We start from the raw sequence: 18123 nt of genomic DNA on the forward strand, positions 1-18123 counted from the left end.
TCACTTCTCCCTCAGTGTCCTGACGCTTAAAACAAAGCTGCATTTCGTTGTACTTATGCTCCTCCCTTAAAGCTTCTTATGTTTATACAAGATAAAACCAAAGCTCTCAGGAATGCTGACAGACTGGGTGGTGCCCAGCAAGGCCCTCATGCGAAGGCCTCCGTCTGGACCTTGCCAGTATCTTCTCCCCGCCTCATGTTAAAGCCCGGAGATTGCTCTGGCCCCTCCAACATCTTGTCTCCGCCAAATTCTGACCGTGGCGTTCTCAAGTAGAAGCGGCTCCCGTCGCAGGAGGAAGAACTGCGCATGCTCAGCACGCAGGCCCCGGGGTTCAACGGGGCAGACGGGGTGGGGTGTTGTTCGGTAACCCAGGTGGCTGTTTATCTAAACGCGGGCGGAGGCTTCCGCGCCGCGCCGAGCTTCCTGGGAGCGCGCGCGCGGCCGGTCGCCTAGGCGACGGGGGGAGCAGGGGCGGGGCTGCGCCGCCGGGCTCCGCCCCGGGCCGCCGGGCCCCGCCCCCAGCAGCGCTGCGGCTCGGGCTCGGGCGCGCGCTTCGGCGCCGGGAAGAGCGGCGGCGGCGGCGGGCGGGGAGCTGGGCGTGGAGGTGCGAGGGGCGGGGCCGCCGGCACTGCGGGCCCGCGGTTCGGGCGGCTCCGTCGGCTCCTTGACTCACACTCCCTGCTCGCCCTTAGTGCCTGCCGGCGCCCGCGGTGCCGCATTGCCGCCCGGCTCGGCCCATGCCCAGGGCTGCTGCTCCCTCCGCCGGCGCCCGGGGGGCCGCGGCGGCCGTGAGGTGGGGGCGGCCGCGGGAGGCGGCGGAGCCGGCCGCCGGCGCAGGGTCCGGGCGCGCAGCGCGGCGGGCGTAGGTCTATGTCGCGGGCAGCGGCGGCGGCGGCGGCCGCGGAGGGACGATGCGCGAGTACAAAGTGGTGGTGCTGGGCTCGGGCGGGGTCGGCAAATCCGCCCTGACTGTGCAGTTCGTGACCGGCACTTTCATCGAGAAATACGACCCCACCATCGAGGACTTCTACCGCAAGGAGATCGAGGTGGACTCGTCGCCGTCGGTGCTGGAGATCCTGGACACGGCGGGCACCGAGCAGTTCGCGTCCATGCGGGACCTGTACATCAAGAACGGCCAGGGCTTCATCCTCGTCTACAGCCTCGTCAACCAGCAGAGCTTCCAGGACATCAAGCCCATGCGGGACCAGATCATCCGAGTGAAGCGGTGAGAGGGCCGGGGGCGCGGCAGGGGGCTTCGCGGTGCGGCCGGCAGCCCCTGTCCCGGGGCCAGAACTCCCTCCCGCGCGCTCTGGGGTGGCCGTGGGCAGGAGGAGATGTCTAGGGAGATGGCTCTGCGATCTTACGCTTTATGATAATTTTTTTTTTTTTTTTTACCAGCATCTTCCTCCTCATCTTGAATCTCAAATTTGAGTGCTTTGTTTCACAACTCAAATTTGGCATCCCGTGAACCCACAGCACAGCTCTTTGTCTCTTGGATATTACTAGTAGCGCTTGTGCAGAACCCCAAAGGAAACAAAGTTTAAAACTTGCAGGGGGGAGGGGGCGGGTAGGTTTCTGCTGGGAAGAGGGCAGCTGTGCAAGTATAGTGGAGACATTTTCAGATTGAACAACAACAGAAAACCTACCTTTGCAGTATTTGACAGCAAAAATTGCTCACACGTACGTGGTTAAAAATGTCAAGTCCAAAGGAAAGAGACCTTTCTCGTTTCATAAAAGATTGAATGGTGCCAAGGCGTTTTACAAAAATGAACTCTCCAATTAAGATGAAACTTTAAAGACAGATTATCAAATTATTTGAAGACATGGCTCAGTTGGATTGAGATAGTATATAGAAGCACAAGTACACCATTCACATTAAAGAATGCGACTTAACTTTTTTTTTCTTTTTAGTCTAGCTGCCTTATTCCCCTCAAAAACAAAAAAAGAAAGAAAGAAAAGGGAGGGAAAAAGGCATTCCTGGAAATAATGCAAGTTTCTTCAAAGGTGTGACTCAGATATTAGCTAATTTAAAGTTAATGCAAATAAGCTCTTTCCTGATATGAACTCTTTTTTCTAAAGTGTGCATTTTGGAAATATGGCTGGTAGCATAAATGGCTTATGATATTTGTTTTCTCTTAAGTTGATTGAGTATATTTTTTCCTATAATTTCAAGCATCAGAAGTGTAATATCTCAGTTCAAAGTTTTAGCAAATTTTTCTAATTACTGTTTACATGTTACTGCTTTGTCTGATTCTTATTATTAGTTAATAATTGCTAATAATTTTGATTTAGTGTAATTTTGTTTTTCTTACCCAATTCTACCTATAACCCTAAATTTGTAGACATTTGCTGAAAACTAGTTGTAAGTGTACTGTAGACGTAGTCTCATTTTTAGTCAGTTTGAGTCTACTCACTTTGAAAGAGCAAATACCAAGTCACATATATTCAGGGGTTGCTCAAAAATTCACTAGAAGAAGCAGATTTTTAATGCCACGTATGAGATCAAAGGGGAGGCCCTCTCCTGAAGCTCTCCCCACTTAATTCACTGAATATGCACTCTAATAGCTAACCTAAAATTTGGTATGTTACTTCTTCCATTAAATTTCAAACTAGAATAAAGTGGATATTTTTATAGCCTCTCATGGTGTTCTGAGATCTGTGAATCTGATAGCTTCTTACTTCTTCAGTCTCATTTTCTTGAAAGTTAATTGTTATAGTTAACATAGGAACACTTTCGGTGTTAAATTTACTATGTATCTGATATTTAAGAGGCTACATTCAAGTGGCTCAAATCTTTAATTCCCCTTTCATACTACTTAAAAAAAAAACATAAAAAAAAAACCACATTGTCGCATGTCAATCTTAGGCCATATACATACATCAAATAACAAAGTAAATGCCCCAACTCCTCCACCCTTTATATTTAAACATATACAGATAATACGTGCATTGATAAAAGTCACATGCCCAGGGCGAACTTCTTGACACAAGCCTAGCGGACAGAATATGGTAAAATGTCATTGGATAGTGTAGTCCATGTGATTTTGTAGTTTCTTATGATTTAGTAGAGATTACTAATAATGAGTTAGTCTAAACGTAGTGTATTGGAACAATTTATTTGTTTGCACTGTGACCCAGGAAGAAAAAAAAAGAGTAAAATTCTATTTGCCCAGATGTCATTTACTCACTAGTCTCAGTTCCTGATGTAAAAGTTGAAAAGACCAGCTGAAGTGTATGTAGCTCATAAACTCTTTCACTGGAATTCATCCATTGTGTCCTTAAGAACCGCTTGGGCCCTTCTGTGTCCTGGTATTTTTTACTTCACCCTAATCTCATCATCTGGCCTCCCGGCCTATAGCATATTATAAACAACGTTGAAAGAAAGAAGGAATCTGTGTATACTATGTATTTTACAATACAGTATATATCATGCACATATTATGGTAAAGCAGGCATTCAATGTGTTGGTTCTTTAACTTTTCCCACTTAAAGAGAATAAAATGGGATTTTCAAATAAATGAATTTTCTTCTCTTTTTGGGAATCAGTTTTTAAATTAATCAGTTGCTGTAGGAGGTATTCGTAGTTGTTCCCTCCCCTCTGCCAGTTACTGCTTTACATATTCTATACAACAGTTGTTTGGGGATATTTAATATCACCATAATGCAGATGACATAAGTGAAGTGCAGAGAGAGTTGATATTTCGCCCAAAACTAGTCATTGGTGGAGAGAAGATTTAAACCAAGATCTGCATGAATCCACGTATTCTTCTATACCACGCTGCCTTTGACCTTGATGTTTATTGGCAAATTCAGCAATCCAGGCTTTGGTCTAGGGTCACGCTCTTCAATTCAAATATAGTTGTGGGCCATGTGTGTAATTTTGAAATGTCTACTAGCTGATTTTTTGTAAAAAGTGGGAAGCAGGTAAAATTAATTTTAATAATATATTTTATTTAACCTACTCTATCTAAAATATTGTCATTTCAACGTGTAATCAGTATTCAAAAATTGAGATACTTTAATAGTTTTCATACTAAATTTTCAAAATCTGGTGTTCAGTTTACATTTACTGCACATCCCAGTTCAGACTAGCTGTATTTCAGTTGCTCAACAGCCACATGTGGCTCCAGGCTACCATATTGGACAGTGTAGGTCTAAGGGGTATATATTTTGGGGAAATGCTTGCTTCTCTGAGCTCCATCTTCCTTGTCTGTGAATTAGAGTATAGCATGCACCTCTCAAGAGTCTTTGTTAGGATAAAATGAGATAATATATTTTAAGGTGTCCAACACAATACCTTGAACACAAAACTTCCTTCAAAATTCCAGCTGTTCTTTAACTTTGTCACCCTGTCTGCTTAAAATTTTATCCTTGATATAAATGTAATTTGAGAGGAAATAAATTTGATTGCATTTTGAAAGTCATTACCTAGTATAGACAAGATGATACTAAAAAAGCAGTGGTGACTAAAACAATCCTTGGAAAAATTTTGTTGGTATTCTCTTAAAATATTTTCTCTTATTAAAGATCTTACGGGAAAGGGCAAGAGAATGAACATTTCACTTTAACTGTAGCACCAATGCACAGCTGAGAGTGAAATGGAGCTTTTCCCCGGATTGTTCTTGTACGGAATGTTTTGCTTATAAAAAGTATAAAACAGGTCCCTACTCCCTTAAGTGTCTGTAGGTTCACGGACATCCATATACAGGTTCCCCCCTGCTATCTGAAAGTAGAGAGTTCCTATGAAACCTTTCCTAAGCCAAAATGGCATAAAGTGAAGAAGCAATTACCTTAGGACACATCTTGCTTACAGATGCGCAAAAAAAAAAAATCTAGGTAAAGCGCTCACAGACACAGTTCAAAGCTATGGCAGATTGATGCTGAGGTGCTGAGTGTGGTTCCTGGGGAAGGAACTTGGAGGTGCCTCTCTCCCTGATGGGGTACGTGCTACCTCTCAACTGCTCACAGCACACCAAGTGCTGGACCCTATTTTCACTTTTTGCCTTTTTTCATAAAAGCAAAAATCATCTTATTTCTTTTGGTTATCAAAAACAGGTACTAACGTAGGTCTTTCCTAAAATTGAAGTGTCACGAAGCAACTTTTGAAAAGCACAGAATAGCTGTACATACACAAGCTCTTGTCCAAGCCAAGCAGGCTAGCTAAAATGGTGGTTTTTATAAATTCACATGCCTTCTTTTTTTAAATTGACTTTGGATGAGATCGGACACATAGGGAAGAGTGACAAGGATACAGAAAATGTTTCAATTGAAATAAAACTCAAGTTCTTTCTAATTTCATAGTTGCTTCTCCCATTCCTCCCAGGGTAAGCCGTGGTCCTGACTTGAAGTACCTTGGAACATGCAACCCAATGCCTATTCTTAGGATAAAGCCCAGAAATCTTCAACATGACCTTCAGGCCCAGCAATGCTCTTATCCCTCCCTGCCTTTCCACCTTCACCTCTGGCAACCTTCCTCGCCCCTTGGATTCCAGCACCCCGACCTTCTTTTAGTTCCATGAAAGTGCCTGTCTCTGGGCTTTCCTTCTACATGCAGAAATCACCCACCTTTTGCAGAGTTAATTCCTACTTTTTGGCCCCTGCTTAGAAGATTTCCTCCTCAGGGAAGCCTTCCTCATCTTCCCAAACTGACTTTATTCCATCCTGTCTTCCCACAGTGTATTAACCTCTTGCCTCACCCCTTCCCTCAACCACTCATGTTTCAGACATCAGTGGCACCCTGTGCTTCCCCTCCTCTGGTAGTGCTCATCAGAGTTTAAGTACAGTCCGTCTTTCTTATTAAACTGTAATCCCACGTGGCTAGAATGGCTCCTGGCACATAGCAACCAATCAAGAAAGATGTGTTGAAAAAAATTAGTGTTCAAAGAGAAAATTCTTTTAGTGGCCTCAGTTTCCCCAAGCACTTGAATTTTATAGATGGAGGAGGTGACTCTTTAAAGCCCATTTTGCAACTGGAGTAGACGATCTCCCTTCCACTGTAACATTCTGTGAGAGCACTTCTATCTACTAGGGGCGACCAGGGAAGATGTAAAATTTAATAACAAACTTTAAGAATCAGAAGCATGGTGTCTTCCAGATGGAGGACATGGCATGGGAAATGCATAGGGTAGGTTCATTGGCTGTTGAATAGACCAGGTTGGCCAAACCAGGAATTTATATAGAAGTGTGAGAAGAGGTAAAATACATAAAGCTAAATCACTGAAGGTTAAAGACTTTGGACTTGCTCTTGCAGTCAAGGACCATGATCAGAATTGTTACAAAAATAGAAATATGGTGGTGATATGATAGATGGCTTAGTGGTAATAGACCAGAGTCAGAAGAAAGAGTTGTATTGTCATAATCTCATTTCTACATGAAGTATAAAGATTCTGAATTAGCATGGAAAGAATGGATGCAAATAATGTTGTAAAGAATGAATCAATCAAACTTCGTGGAAGAAGGAGAGGAAAAGGTCAAAAGTAACCTTGACATTTTGAACATGAGCGAATAGAATTAGAGAGGAATAGCTGGGGGAGATTATTTTGGCTTTGGAGATGGTAATCATCCAGATAGATGCACCTAATAAGCAATTCGAATACTGGACTAAAGCCTGAAAGTTCAGTTTATGTATGAGTGTAAAGACTCGAAATCATCTATATAATTCACATTTGGAGAGTAGATGAACCCTGCTGGGTAGTGTATAGAGAGGTAGAAGTGAATGGCCAGGAATAGAAATTAGAAATGAATATGGCCAAGGATAGAACTTGACATTTGTAAGGTACCTAGAGGAGACTTTATACATTGCATTAGGCTAGAAGGCATGGTGCATTTTATTTTTTTTTAATTTTTTCATTATTTCAAAGCCACCTTTTATTATTAATCACAGAGCAATAAAAGGCAAACAAGCAGCAACAGCAGAAAAAACTATTTACAAAACTACTTCTAAAATACTCTTAAACACTTTTGACTTACTAATTATCTATGAAGAAGTTCTACATCAGATAAAGCATTGAAAACTTTAGTACCTTAATCATTTAAAAGCACCTTCATTATCCAGGCTTTAGGAGCCAGTGTCCTTTAATGGACAACAGACTCCTGAATAGTCCTTTATTGGACGTTTTAAGAGTTATACAACAACAAATATTTTGGCTTCACAGAACCTGCACCATATCTACCTCATTAGCCTACCTTTGGGTCCTTTCTGATCAGGCATTTCTTTCCCCTCAATGTACAGAAATATTGCACTAGATGGCCTTTTCATTTCGGGATAGCCATTTCATTACGTATTTTTATGTGGCGTGGTGCATTTTAAGACTGAGAAGAAAAATGGGGAAGTGTGGTTATTTGTACTACCCAAAGCGAATAAGTTACTATTTTTTTTTACTATTATTATTTCATATTTCTGTATCATTTAAGTGATCACTTTTAAGAGACCCAGCTGATCGTTTGCACATTTTCTCCTCACAGTAAGTTGCCCTAAAAGCCCAATCTAAGGTAGAGGTAGATTGCCAGTTGCTAACACATAGATCATGACCCACAACAGATTGGTACTGTGGAGCTGAAACCAGGAAATACATCCAATGATGTTTGTCCCAATAAGTGATTTCTGGAGTCTGCCACCAATTCCTTCTTCCCCAAACACCTCCTTCCCCAGTTTGATACCTCCAGAGACCATAATTGTAATTGAAAGCTCCTCCAAGGTACAGAGCCTAATAGCTGTGAGTCACTTTTTATAGCCCAGAGTTTTTTCCTGAAAAGGAAACTTGGTTTTGCTGCATTGTAAAATTAGAATATTACAGTAGAGTCATTTCCTTTTTACCATCCCAGGATTAGAATTTTTTAAGTTCACTTTGTAGATGGAGTAGATGATCTCCCACCAGCCCTACATTCTGAGAATACTTCTATCTCATTGGCACAATAAGGGAAAAAGTATTTTAGTATGAATCTTAAGGAATCAGCAGCCTGTGACCTGCAAATCTTATCTATTTAGGGGTTTGTGATAATTGTATCAATAAAATCTCTAATCAGAGGAATCATTACAATGTTTTTTTTTAAAAAAGGTGGAGGGGCAGAAAGGATTTAAATAGCCAGCCAACAACTCCACTGCACACAGACAAAAGATATCAGCTATCCCTGAATATTGATAAATCCTCTGACAAATGGAACAGATGGATGATTTGAAAGGTGATTTGACTGGCCACTGAATGAGAAGTATTCAGGCCCCAGGCAGGTGGATGACATTGACTTTCTAACTCTCCTTTAGGTAGAAAAAAGTCAGATAATTAACAGATAAACACTAAGATAATTAACAGATAAACACTAAAATATCTCTGGATGACACAACCAACAGGAAGAGCCAACGAAGTTGGAATCTTTTTATTTGTTAAAATTTTCCAGTAACAGTACACTTGAGTGATTTAATTCTGTATGCTATCTTTTCAGAAATTATATATGGCATATTAAAATGCATAGATTATATATTTACACATTTCTAAGCAGTGATCTTTACATAAAACTATGTATACCATACACAATCTGTGATTTTAGACATCTGCATTTCAGTAAAGTATATAAGTAAAATATAAGTATATTGATAAAGTTAAAGTTTATCAAAATATATTAAAAGAGCATATTTCTAGTTGCTAGGATTTTGACATGGTATATACTAAATACTGTTTATGTACTTCTAAAAGATTGGAACCTCTTTGGAAATGTCGGACCTAATATTTGAACTATTCACCTTTTATTCTTGTAGGAAAATTCTACTAAAAAACACATCACATTAGCCTGATTTTTAATAAATTTCAGTTTAAATTAAAGGTCACTGCTATGAAATAAGATTTTTTTTCCAGCATGTGAGTCAGAATAAGGTTATTGGGTATCCGAATCAAATGTCAGCAGCATATTATATCGAAGGCATGGTTTGGGAAATCCAATAATAAAGCAGCATTGGAATTCTTTGGAGTTTGATGCATTTTATTACTTAATGTTGGAAATGTACTTATCACACATTGCTAAAAGCTCTATCTGAATAAGCTATTTAAAATAGATTACAGCATGTGAATAAAGTATACTTGTAAATTATACATTCTTTCAAATCAAACTCCTGAAATATATTCACTGGTGGAATTGGATAGATTGTTGGTTTTCTTTTGTTTTGAAAACAAACCAAATTGATATTTTATGGAGAAATGTGATTAATTATTTTGTGGGTTTTTAAAGTTCATTTTTATTGAGATATAATTGACATATAACATTGTAATAGTTTTACGGTTTTTTCACTCAGTAAAATTACACAAGACAAACATTGTAAACCTTTACCTAAAACATTTAGGAGTTATTTCCCATAAAACATAATGATTTGATATATGCATATATTGCAAAATGGTCACCACAGTAAGTTTAGTTAACGTCTGTCACCACACACAGTTACAGTTGTGTGTGTGTGTGATGTCAGCTTTTTTGATTTACTCCCTTGGCAGGTTTCAGGCATCCAATACCGTATTACCTGTAGGCGCTGTGCTGTACACCAGCCCCAGGACTTACTTATCATTTATTTTATAACTTGCAGTTTGTACCTTTGTACTGCCTTCACCCATTTCACCCCCCACCCCATCTGTTCTCTGTATCTGTGAGTTCAGTTTTGTGGTTTGTTTGTTTTAAGATTCTGTATATAAGTGAAATTATACAGTATTTGTCTTTTTTCTGTCAGACTTATTTCACTTAGCATAATGCCCTTAAGGTCCATCCAAATTGTCTCAAATGACAGAATTTCTTTTTTTTTTAATGGTTTAATAATATTTTGATATCTCTCTCTCTATATATATATATATATATATTTTATATATATAAATATATATAAATATATATTTTTATATATATATTTATATATATAAATATATATAAATATATATATATATATTTTCTTTATCAGTTCATCCATCAGCGGACATTTAGGTTGTTTCCATGTCCTGACTATTGCAAATAAAGCCGCAGTGAACTTGAGGGTGCAGATATCTCTTCGAGATAGTCATTTTGTTTTCTTTGGGTAAATACAGAAGTGACATTGCTAGATGTTCTATTTTTAATATTTTGAGGAACCTCCATACTGTTTTCCATGGTGGCTGCACCAATTTACATCCCTACCCACTGTGCACAGGGGTTTTCTTTTCTCCACCTTCTCACCAACCCTTGTTTATTTTTTGTCTTTTTGGTGATAGTCATTCTAACAGGTGATATCTCATTGTGATTTTGATATGCATTTCTCTGATTATCAGTGTTGAGCGCTGATAATGTACCTTTTGGCCACCTGTATGTCTCCTTTGGAAAAATGTCTGTTCAGATCCTCTGCCCATTTTTTAACTGGATTTTTTTTCTATTGAGTTGTATGAGTCCTTTTTATATTTCAGGTATTAATCCCTTATAAGATATATGACTTGCAAATATTTTCTTCCATTCTGTAGATTGCCTTTTCATTTGGTTGATGGTTTCCTTTGTTGTACAGGAGCTTTTTAGTTTGATGTAGTCCCATTTGTTTTTATTTGCTTTTGTTGCCTTTGCTCTTTGTGTCAAATCCAAAAACTTATTACCAAGACCAGTGTCAAGGAGCTTACTCCCTATGTTTTCTTCTAGGAGTTTTATGGTTTCAGGTCTTATGTTCAAAGCTTTAGATCCATTCTGAGTTGATTTTTCTGTGTGGTATAAGGTAATATTCCAGTTCCATTCTTCTACATATGGCTATTCAGTTTTCCCAGCACCAGTTAGTGAAGAAACTATCCTTTCCCCATTGCATATGCTTGGCTCCTTTGTTGTAAATTAGTTGACCATATATGTATGGGCTTATTTCTGGGTTCTCTAGTCTGTTCCATTGATCTATGTGTCTGTTTTTATGTTAATACCATACTGTTTTGATTGGTATAGATTTGTAATATAGTTTGAAATCAGGAAGTGTGATGCCTCCAGCTTGGTTCTTCTTTCTTAAGATCCCTTTGCCTATTAGGTCTTTTGTGATTCCATACAATATTAGGATTGTTTGTTACATTTATGTGAAAAATGCCATTGGAATTTTGATGGGGATTGCATTGAATCTGTAGATTGCTATGGGTAGTATGGACATTTTAACAATATTCTTCTAGCCCATGAGTACGGAAGAGCCTTAGATTAATTTGTGTCTTCTTCAGTTTCTTTCATCAATGTCTTATCTTTTTTTTTTTTTTTTTTGGTACGCCGGTCTCTCACTGTTGTGGCCTCTCCCGTTGCAGAGCGCAGGCTCAGTGGCCATGGCTCATGGGCCTAGCCACTCCGTGGCATGTGGGATCTTCCCAGACCGAGGCACGAACCTGTGTCCCCTGCATCGGCAGGCAGACTCTCAACCACTGCGCCACCAGGGAAGCCCTGTCTTATCATTTTTTAAAATTGTTATTATCTGTCAAAAAACAAAATATTAAAAACAATAACTCTACTACTTTGTATTCACTTAGCAGTGGCTTTTACATTTTCTTAATCTGGCTCTCAGGAATACATTTTGCAGTGTACATACAGGCATAAATATGTATAACTGAAACCAAAATTTCGTGAAACAACAGTTACACTTGGTATGTTGCTGGTATTATATTTTCTGTTTTATTCTATTCTGTTTTATTTCATTGTTTTTAAGTGTTCCTCTTGATCCACTAAATTGATCTCATCACACACAATCTGAAAACTGCTATCCTGGAACATTTTACTCTAAGAAAACTAAATGGACCTATCTCTTTCATAGTTTGAAACAATTTTTATCTTCTCTTCCTGCTTTTCCATTTTCCAACAATGCTATGTAAATGCTCAGAAAGTGAAATGAATTTCCCAACATGAGTTAGTAAAATGTTACCTCTGTCACCGAGAAAGATAACATTTAGTCAAGGAACAAAGAGATACATAAAGTGTATCTTTTGAGGAAGCATTTATTACTGTTTGTTGGGCAAATTACAAATATGAGGACATATTTCTCTTGTAATTTTGTTTGTTCTGGTAAGGCAGGATAGCTCCTGCCTTGTGAAATTTAGAACAAGAAAGGGATGTTGCAGTAGGATCCCAACCAGAATGTGTTCATTACTATAGCAGGTTGCTGTGGGGACTTGGGAGACTGATCTTTATGAGAGGTTTGCTGCATCTGTCTAGGATGATGTTGATTCAGCTCTGCCTTTAAGACAGTAAAAATAGATGAAGACGACCATAATTACAGCTATCTTAAAATTACTTAGTAAAATTACCCCAGAGAAACATTATAAACCTTTACTTAAAACATTTAGGAGTGTTGTGTTTCATGCTTTTCTAGGAGCAGCCCTTAAAAACTAGTAATTCGAATGTGGAAGTCCTACACCATATAGATAATTCAGTACATCTTAATGTTTTCATCTTACCAGATGTCTTTACATCTTTCTGCAAATGAAATCTTAGAGGGTTTTTCTCTGGTTTTGGATGGAAAATTTTGTTTTGTTCTTAATTCTAACTACATGCATCCTGAGGTTTACAATGAACATAACAAATACTGTATATATTATAATTGCTCTCAGTCAGTATTTAATTTTATTGGGCATACTGATCTTATCTATGAAGACCATTAATTGTTAATCTGGTTAAAGCTGAGCTTCAGTACTTACTAGTCATATGATTTAGGAGCAAGTTAGCATTCTCTGCATCTCACCTTCCTCATCTGGAATATGGGTATAATATAATAACTAATGAGGTAATGAATGTGAAGTTTCTTTACATAGTAACTCTAAAATATCAACAATAAAGTTTCACCAAAAATCACAGAAATAGAAATGAGACCCAAGCATTTTCTGACTTTATAATCAGTATACTGCCACATGATTTCTTAGGAATTAGACTCGCTTGCCTTCCCATATCTAGAAAAATTATATATTAGCTAATCTAGTATTGCATTTCCATTTTTCCATTGCTTTCTTGCCCGTGTCTGAAGTGCTCGTACAGTGTGTGTATTACAGAACTTACAGCACAGACCCTGAGCACTTTGTGTCTTGAGGCTCTCTTGCCTATAAATGGTGACAATATGATTTTGTGACTCACAAAGAATTGTGATTTTTTTTTTAGTACACGTATTTAAAATATAAAAAATATAGAAAGTGATCAGGCATATAAGAAGTATTTGTTAAGTAACACTTTTCTTTTTTAAACAGTTCATAATGATAATAGACCTTTTATGAATACCAAAACTATACATGGGGTGAAGAAAATTTTAATAGTGTTTATGGCTAATTACATATATATGTGTATATATGTATATGGGGGGCAATGGAGGGAAATGTGTTGACAGAGCTTTTGATAAATTGATTCTAGAAGTTTTGTCTTTGTATAAAAGTCATCACTGTCAACATCAAATACTATGGTTTAAACCAGTTTATTTGCATAACACTGCCCTGAGCATTATGCAGAATAAGTACAAGATACTATCTTTGTCCATCTGGCATGCCAAAATGTACTACAAATGAATATATATTTGACAGTGTTGAGTTTATTATATATGGAGAGAGAGACAGAATACATTTTTTGAAACAGTTTGATTTCTAAGTTTTAAAGTATTATTCCACCAAAAACATTGCTTTTGCTAGGCCACTTTTTTTAAGGAATTTTTTTTTTGGGCACAACTTTTTTTTTCTCTTCCTATTTTATTCAGATATAATTCACATACAGCACTACGTAAGTTTAAGGTATACAGCATAATGATTTGACTTACATACATCATGAAATGATGACCACAGGAAGTTTAGTGACCATCCATCATCTCATACAGATAGAACATTAAAGAATAGGAAAAATAATTTTTTTTCCTTGCAATAGGACTCTTAGGATTTACTCTCTTAACTTTCTTGTATAACATACAGCAGTGTTCATTGTATTTATCATGTACTTATAACTGGAAGTTTGTACATTTTGACTACCTTCATCCAATTCCTCCCCCAACCCCCAGACACCCCTGCCTTTGGTAGCCACAAATCGTTCTGTTTTGCTATGAGTTACTTTGTTTTTGAAGCATAATTGGCCTACGACACTATGTGAGTTCCTGGTGCACGACATAGTGATTCGGTATTTCTGTATTAGGTTGGCCAAAGAGTGCCTTCAGTTTTTAAGTAAAAATAAAAGACACATTTTTCATTTTCACCAAGAACTTTATTGAACAACGTATTCACCCTTTTGTGCCACTACCTTCTGCCATTTCTCAGGCAACTCCATAATTCCATCTTCCCAAAACCTTTTGTCTTCTCGAGCAAAGAACTGTTCCAGGTGCCTTTTACTGTCTTCCAGGGAATTGAAATTTTTTCCATTAAGAGAATTTTGTAAAGACCGAAATAAATGGAAATCTGAAGGTGCAATGTCTGGTGAGTACGGTGGATGAATCAGAACTTCCCAGCCGAGCTGTAACAGTTTTTGCCTGGTCATCAAAGAGACATGCGGTCTTGTGTTATCCTGACGGAAGATTATGCGTTTTCTGTTGACTAATTCTGGACCCTTTTCATCGAGTGCTGCTTTCAGTTGGTCTAATTGGGAGCAGTACTTGTTGGAATTAGTCATTTGGTTTTCCAGAAGGAGCTCATGATAGAGGCCTCCCTTCCAATCCCACCATATACACAGCATCACCTTCTTTGGATGAAGACTGGCCTTTGGTGTGGTTGGTGGTGGTGCACGTCACTTGCCCCACAATCTCTTCCTTTCCACATTACTGTACAGTATCCATTTTTCATCGCCCATCACAATTTGTTTTAAAAACAACGTTTTCATTACATTTAAGTAGAGAATCGCATGTGAAAATGTGGTCAAGAAGGTTCTTTTCACTTAACTTCTGTGGAACCCAAACATCAAAGCGATGAACATAACCAAGCCGGTGCAAATGATTTTCAGTGCTTGATTTGGATATTTTGAGTATGTCAGCTATCTCCTGCTGACATACTCAAAATATCCTGATTGTTCTCAATTAATGTCTCAATTTGATCGCTGTCAACTTCAACTGGTCTGCCCAATCGTGGAGCATCGTCCATCGAGAAATCTCCAGCACGAAACTTCGCAAACCACTTTTGACACGTTTGATCAGTCACAGCACCTTCTCCACATACTGCACAAATCTTTTTTTGCGTTTCGGTTGCGTCTTTACCTTTCTTAAAATAATAAAGCATAATATGCCGAAAATGTTGCTTTTCTTCCTCCATCTTCAACGTTGAAATGGCTACACAAAAATTCACCAATTTTGATGTCTTTTTTAAAATGCACGTTGATACGATAGCTGTCACATACAGTCTAACAAAGTTGTTTCGAATGAAGTTAAAGACAACTAAATGCTACTGGACCCACCTTACGGAAAAATCTGAACGAAACTTTTGGCCAACCCAATACGTTACAGAATGATCACCATGATAAGTCTAGTTACCATCTGTCATCATACAAAGATATTGCATTATTATTGCCTATATTCCCCTGTACAAATGTATACTGTATATTTCATACCTCTGAATCATTTATTTTGTAACTTCCAGTACTTCCAGTTTGTACATCTTAATCCCCCTCACCTGTTTCTCTTACCTTTTCTAAAGGTTTTTTGATGCATTCTAACTCATTATAGAAGGTCAAAATTTGTCTGTAAGACTAATGCCAACAATCATATATTGCTTCGTTATATTTAGTACATTTTGATCCTCCCTGGAAATGAAATCTTACTTTGTATTTGGTTGTTGAATGGTTTGAGCAGAATTGTTATCTTAGAAAGCATTAAAAAAATAAACTGATTTATGGATAATTGAGAGAAAACAGCATAGATTAGCTAGTACCCAGGGAAGATAGCTGGGAGATTATCTAAAGATAAAAGTTCGTTATCAGGGATAGTTTAATATAGATTAAGAAACAAAGAATAAGCTTTATCTTAATATCAGTTTTTTTGTCTTTGCACTTAGTGAAGCTGAAATATCCAAATATGGTACATATAAAACTATACTATCCAGGACTTCCCTGGTGGCGCAGTGGTTAAGAATCTGCCTGCCAATGCAGGGGAAATGGGTTCGACCCAACGCAGCCAAAAATGAATTAATTAAAAAAAACAAAAACTATGCCATCGAAAATATAATCCTCCACCCACCCACCCAGATGGCCCACATACACTTGGACTGTTTTCTGCTTCGTGAACCAACACTCCAAACAAACTTTGTCCGTCAGTCATAGTCACGTTGGCATAGTGAGGAGCTGGGTGCTCGTTGTAAGACAAGTGCGTACATATATGAACACTAACTAGACAGGACAATTTTTAAGTTTATTTTAGAAGAGCTGGAGATGAGAACATAACTTTTCAATGATTAATCAGTTTACACATAATACTGATGGCATGAAACTTTTCTCAGTGGTCTTGCATTAAAGAGCTTAATGTTTGCATAAACTCTACTTGTTCTTGCTCTCAAATGGCCATCAACCAGTGTCGGCATACTGCCCCCTTCAGGGAGGAAGGATATAAACAGAGTGTTGGGTGGTTGGAGGCCTCCCAGAGGTACAGCCATTTGAAAAGGCCACTCTTTTTTTTTTTTGCGGTACGCGGGCCTCTCACTGTTGTGGCCTCTCCCGTTGTGGAGCACAGGCTCCGGACGCGCAGGCTCAGCGGCCATGGCTCACGGGCCCAGCCGCTCCGCGCCATGTGGGATCTTCCCAGACCGGGGCACGAACCCGTGTCCCCTGCATTGGCAGGCGGACTCTCAACCACTGCGCCACCAGGGAAACCCTGAAAAGGCCACTCTTGATGACGTTGTTCATTCCTCAGGCTACCCTGAGTACATCATCTGGTTTTACTGAAAGAAATACTTGGACACTTATGGAGGAAGGGACTATTTGGGGGAAGAAGATTTGTTGTGTTGCTCTTATCAGCGCATCCTGTTAAAATCGTAAGTGCTGAAGCTTTTCTAGATCGTACTGACTAGCTTCTAACAATCCCATAAATATTTCCTTTGAATAAGTACCACTGCTTTGATCTGTTCCCTTTTCTCCAAAGGTGGCCGTATGTCTCTTTACCTGGGACAGTTCAGGTTTACACCTGTTGCCTTGGTACATTTATTTACAGTGCCCCTTTCCATCTCAAAAGTGTCTCTTGGCAAAAATTATATGGTCCCTCTAGGCGCTTACCTTAAGTTCCCTGGTTTTAGAATTATGTCAATTTCAATCCCATTTTTACTTGTATTTTTGTGATATCCAGTCTGTATAAACAGTCTCTTCCTTTGACTTGGCCAACATCCTCCTGTATTACATTTCTGGATTTGGGGCAGCAGATCCTCATGAACTGGAAATTTTATTCAGTTTAAAAGATGACATCTTTTGGACTTCCCTGGTGGCACATTGGTTAAGAATCTGCCTGCCATTGCAGGGGACATGGGTTCGAGCCGTGGTCCAGGAAGATCCCACATGCCTCGAAGCAACTAAGCATTTGCGCCACAGCTACTGAAGCCCACGTGCCTAGAGCCCGTGCTCCACAACAAGAGAAGCGACCACAATGAGAAGCCCACGCACTGCAACTTGAGAAAGCCTGCACACCGCAAGGAAGACCCAACGCAGCCAAAAATTAATTAATTTTTTTTAAAAAGGTGACATCTTTTTTACTAAGTATGCTAGACTAAAGGTGGCTGTGGATTGTTTGACATGACTCCCAGAGAGAGGTGGGATCTGTTTCCCCTTCCCTTGAATCTGGGCCGACCTGTAACTGCTTTGACCAAGAAAGTATGGTGGAAGTGATGCTAAGCAAGTTTGGGGCCTAGTCTCTAAGAGGACAAAGCATCTTCCACCGTGGTCTTTTAGAGCCCTGAGCTGCCATGTGAGAAGTCCAGCTACCCTCCTGGAAAACACATGAAAAAGCCCTGAGACTGTGTGGAGAGAGAGACGGAGGTACCCTTCTAGCTGTGGCCACCAGTGGGCCAGGCCTGAGGTGAAGCCAGCTTTGAGACTCCTCCCAGGCCAGCCCTAGCTGAACACCACTGAGTGAGCCCAGCCAGTGCCACGTGGAGCAGAAGAATCGGCCACCTGAGCTCTGCCCAAGTTCCTGACTCACACCACCACAAAACAGAATGAAATGGTTACGTTAAGCCATTAGTTTGGGGCTAGTTT

General features: G+C 39.4%; 1 protein-coding gene across 1 annotated transcript in view; it reads left to right on the plus strand.

Moving 5' to 3' along the window:
* Window positions 1-602: 602 nt before the first annotated feature.
* The window catches only part of RAP2A (RAP2A, member of RAS oncogene family), a 39972-nt gene continuing 22451 nt past the window's right edge, over window positions 603-18123 (plus strand). Inside the window, exon 1 of the mRNA XM_030856881.3 lies at window positions 603-1225. Coding sequence (XP_030712741.1) covers window positions 912-1225 — 314 coding nt within the window. The 5' untranslated portion in view covers window positions 603-911. The remainder of the gene's footprint in view (window positions 1226-18123) is intronic.

This window comes from Globicephala melas, chromosome 18 (assembly GCF_963455315.2).
Source record: "Globicephala melas chromosome 18, mGloMel1.2, whole genome shotgun sequence".
Lineage (NCBI taxonomy): Eukaryota > Metazoa > Chordata > Mammalia > Artiodactyla > Delphinidae > Globicephala > Globicephala melas.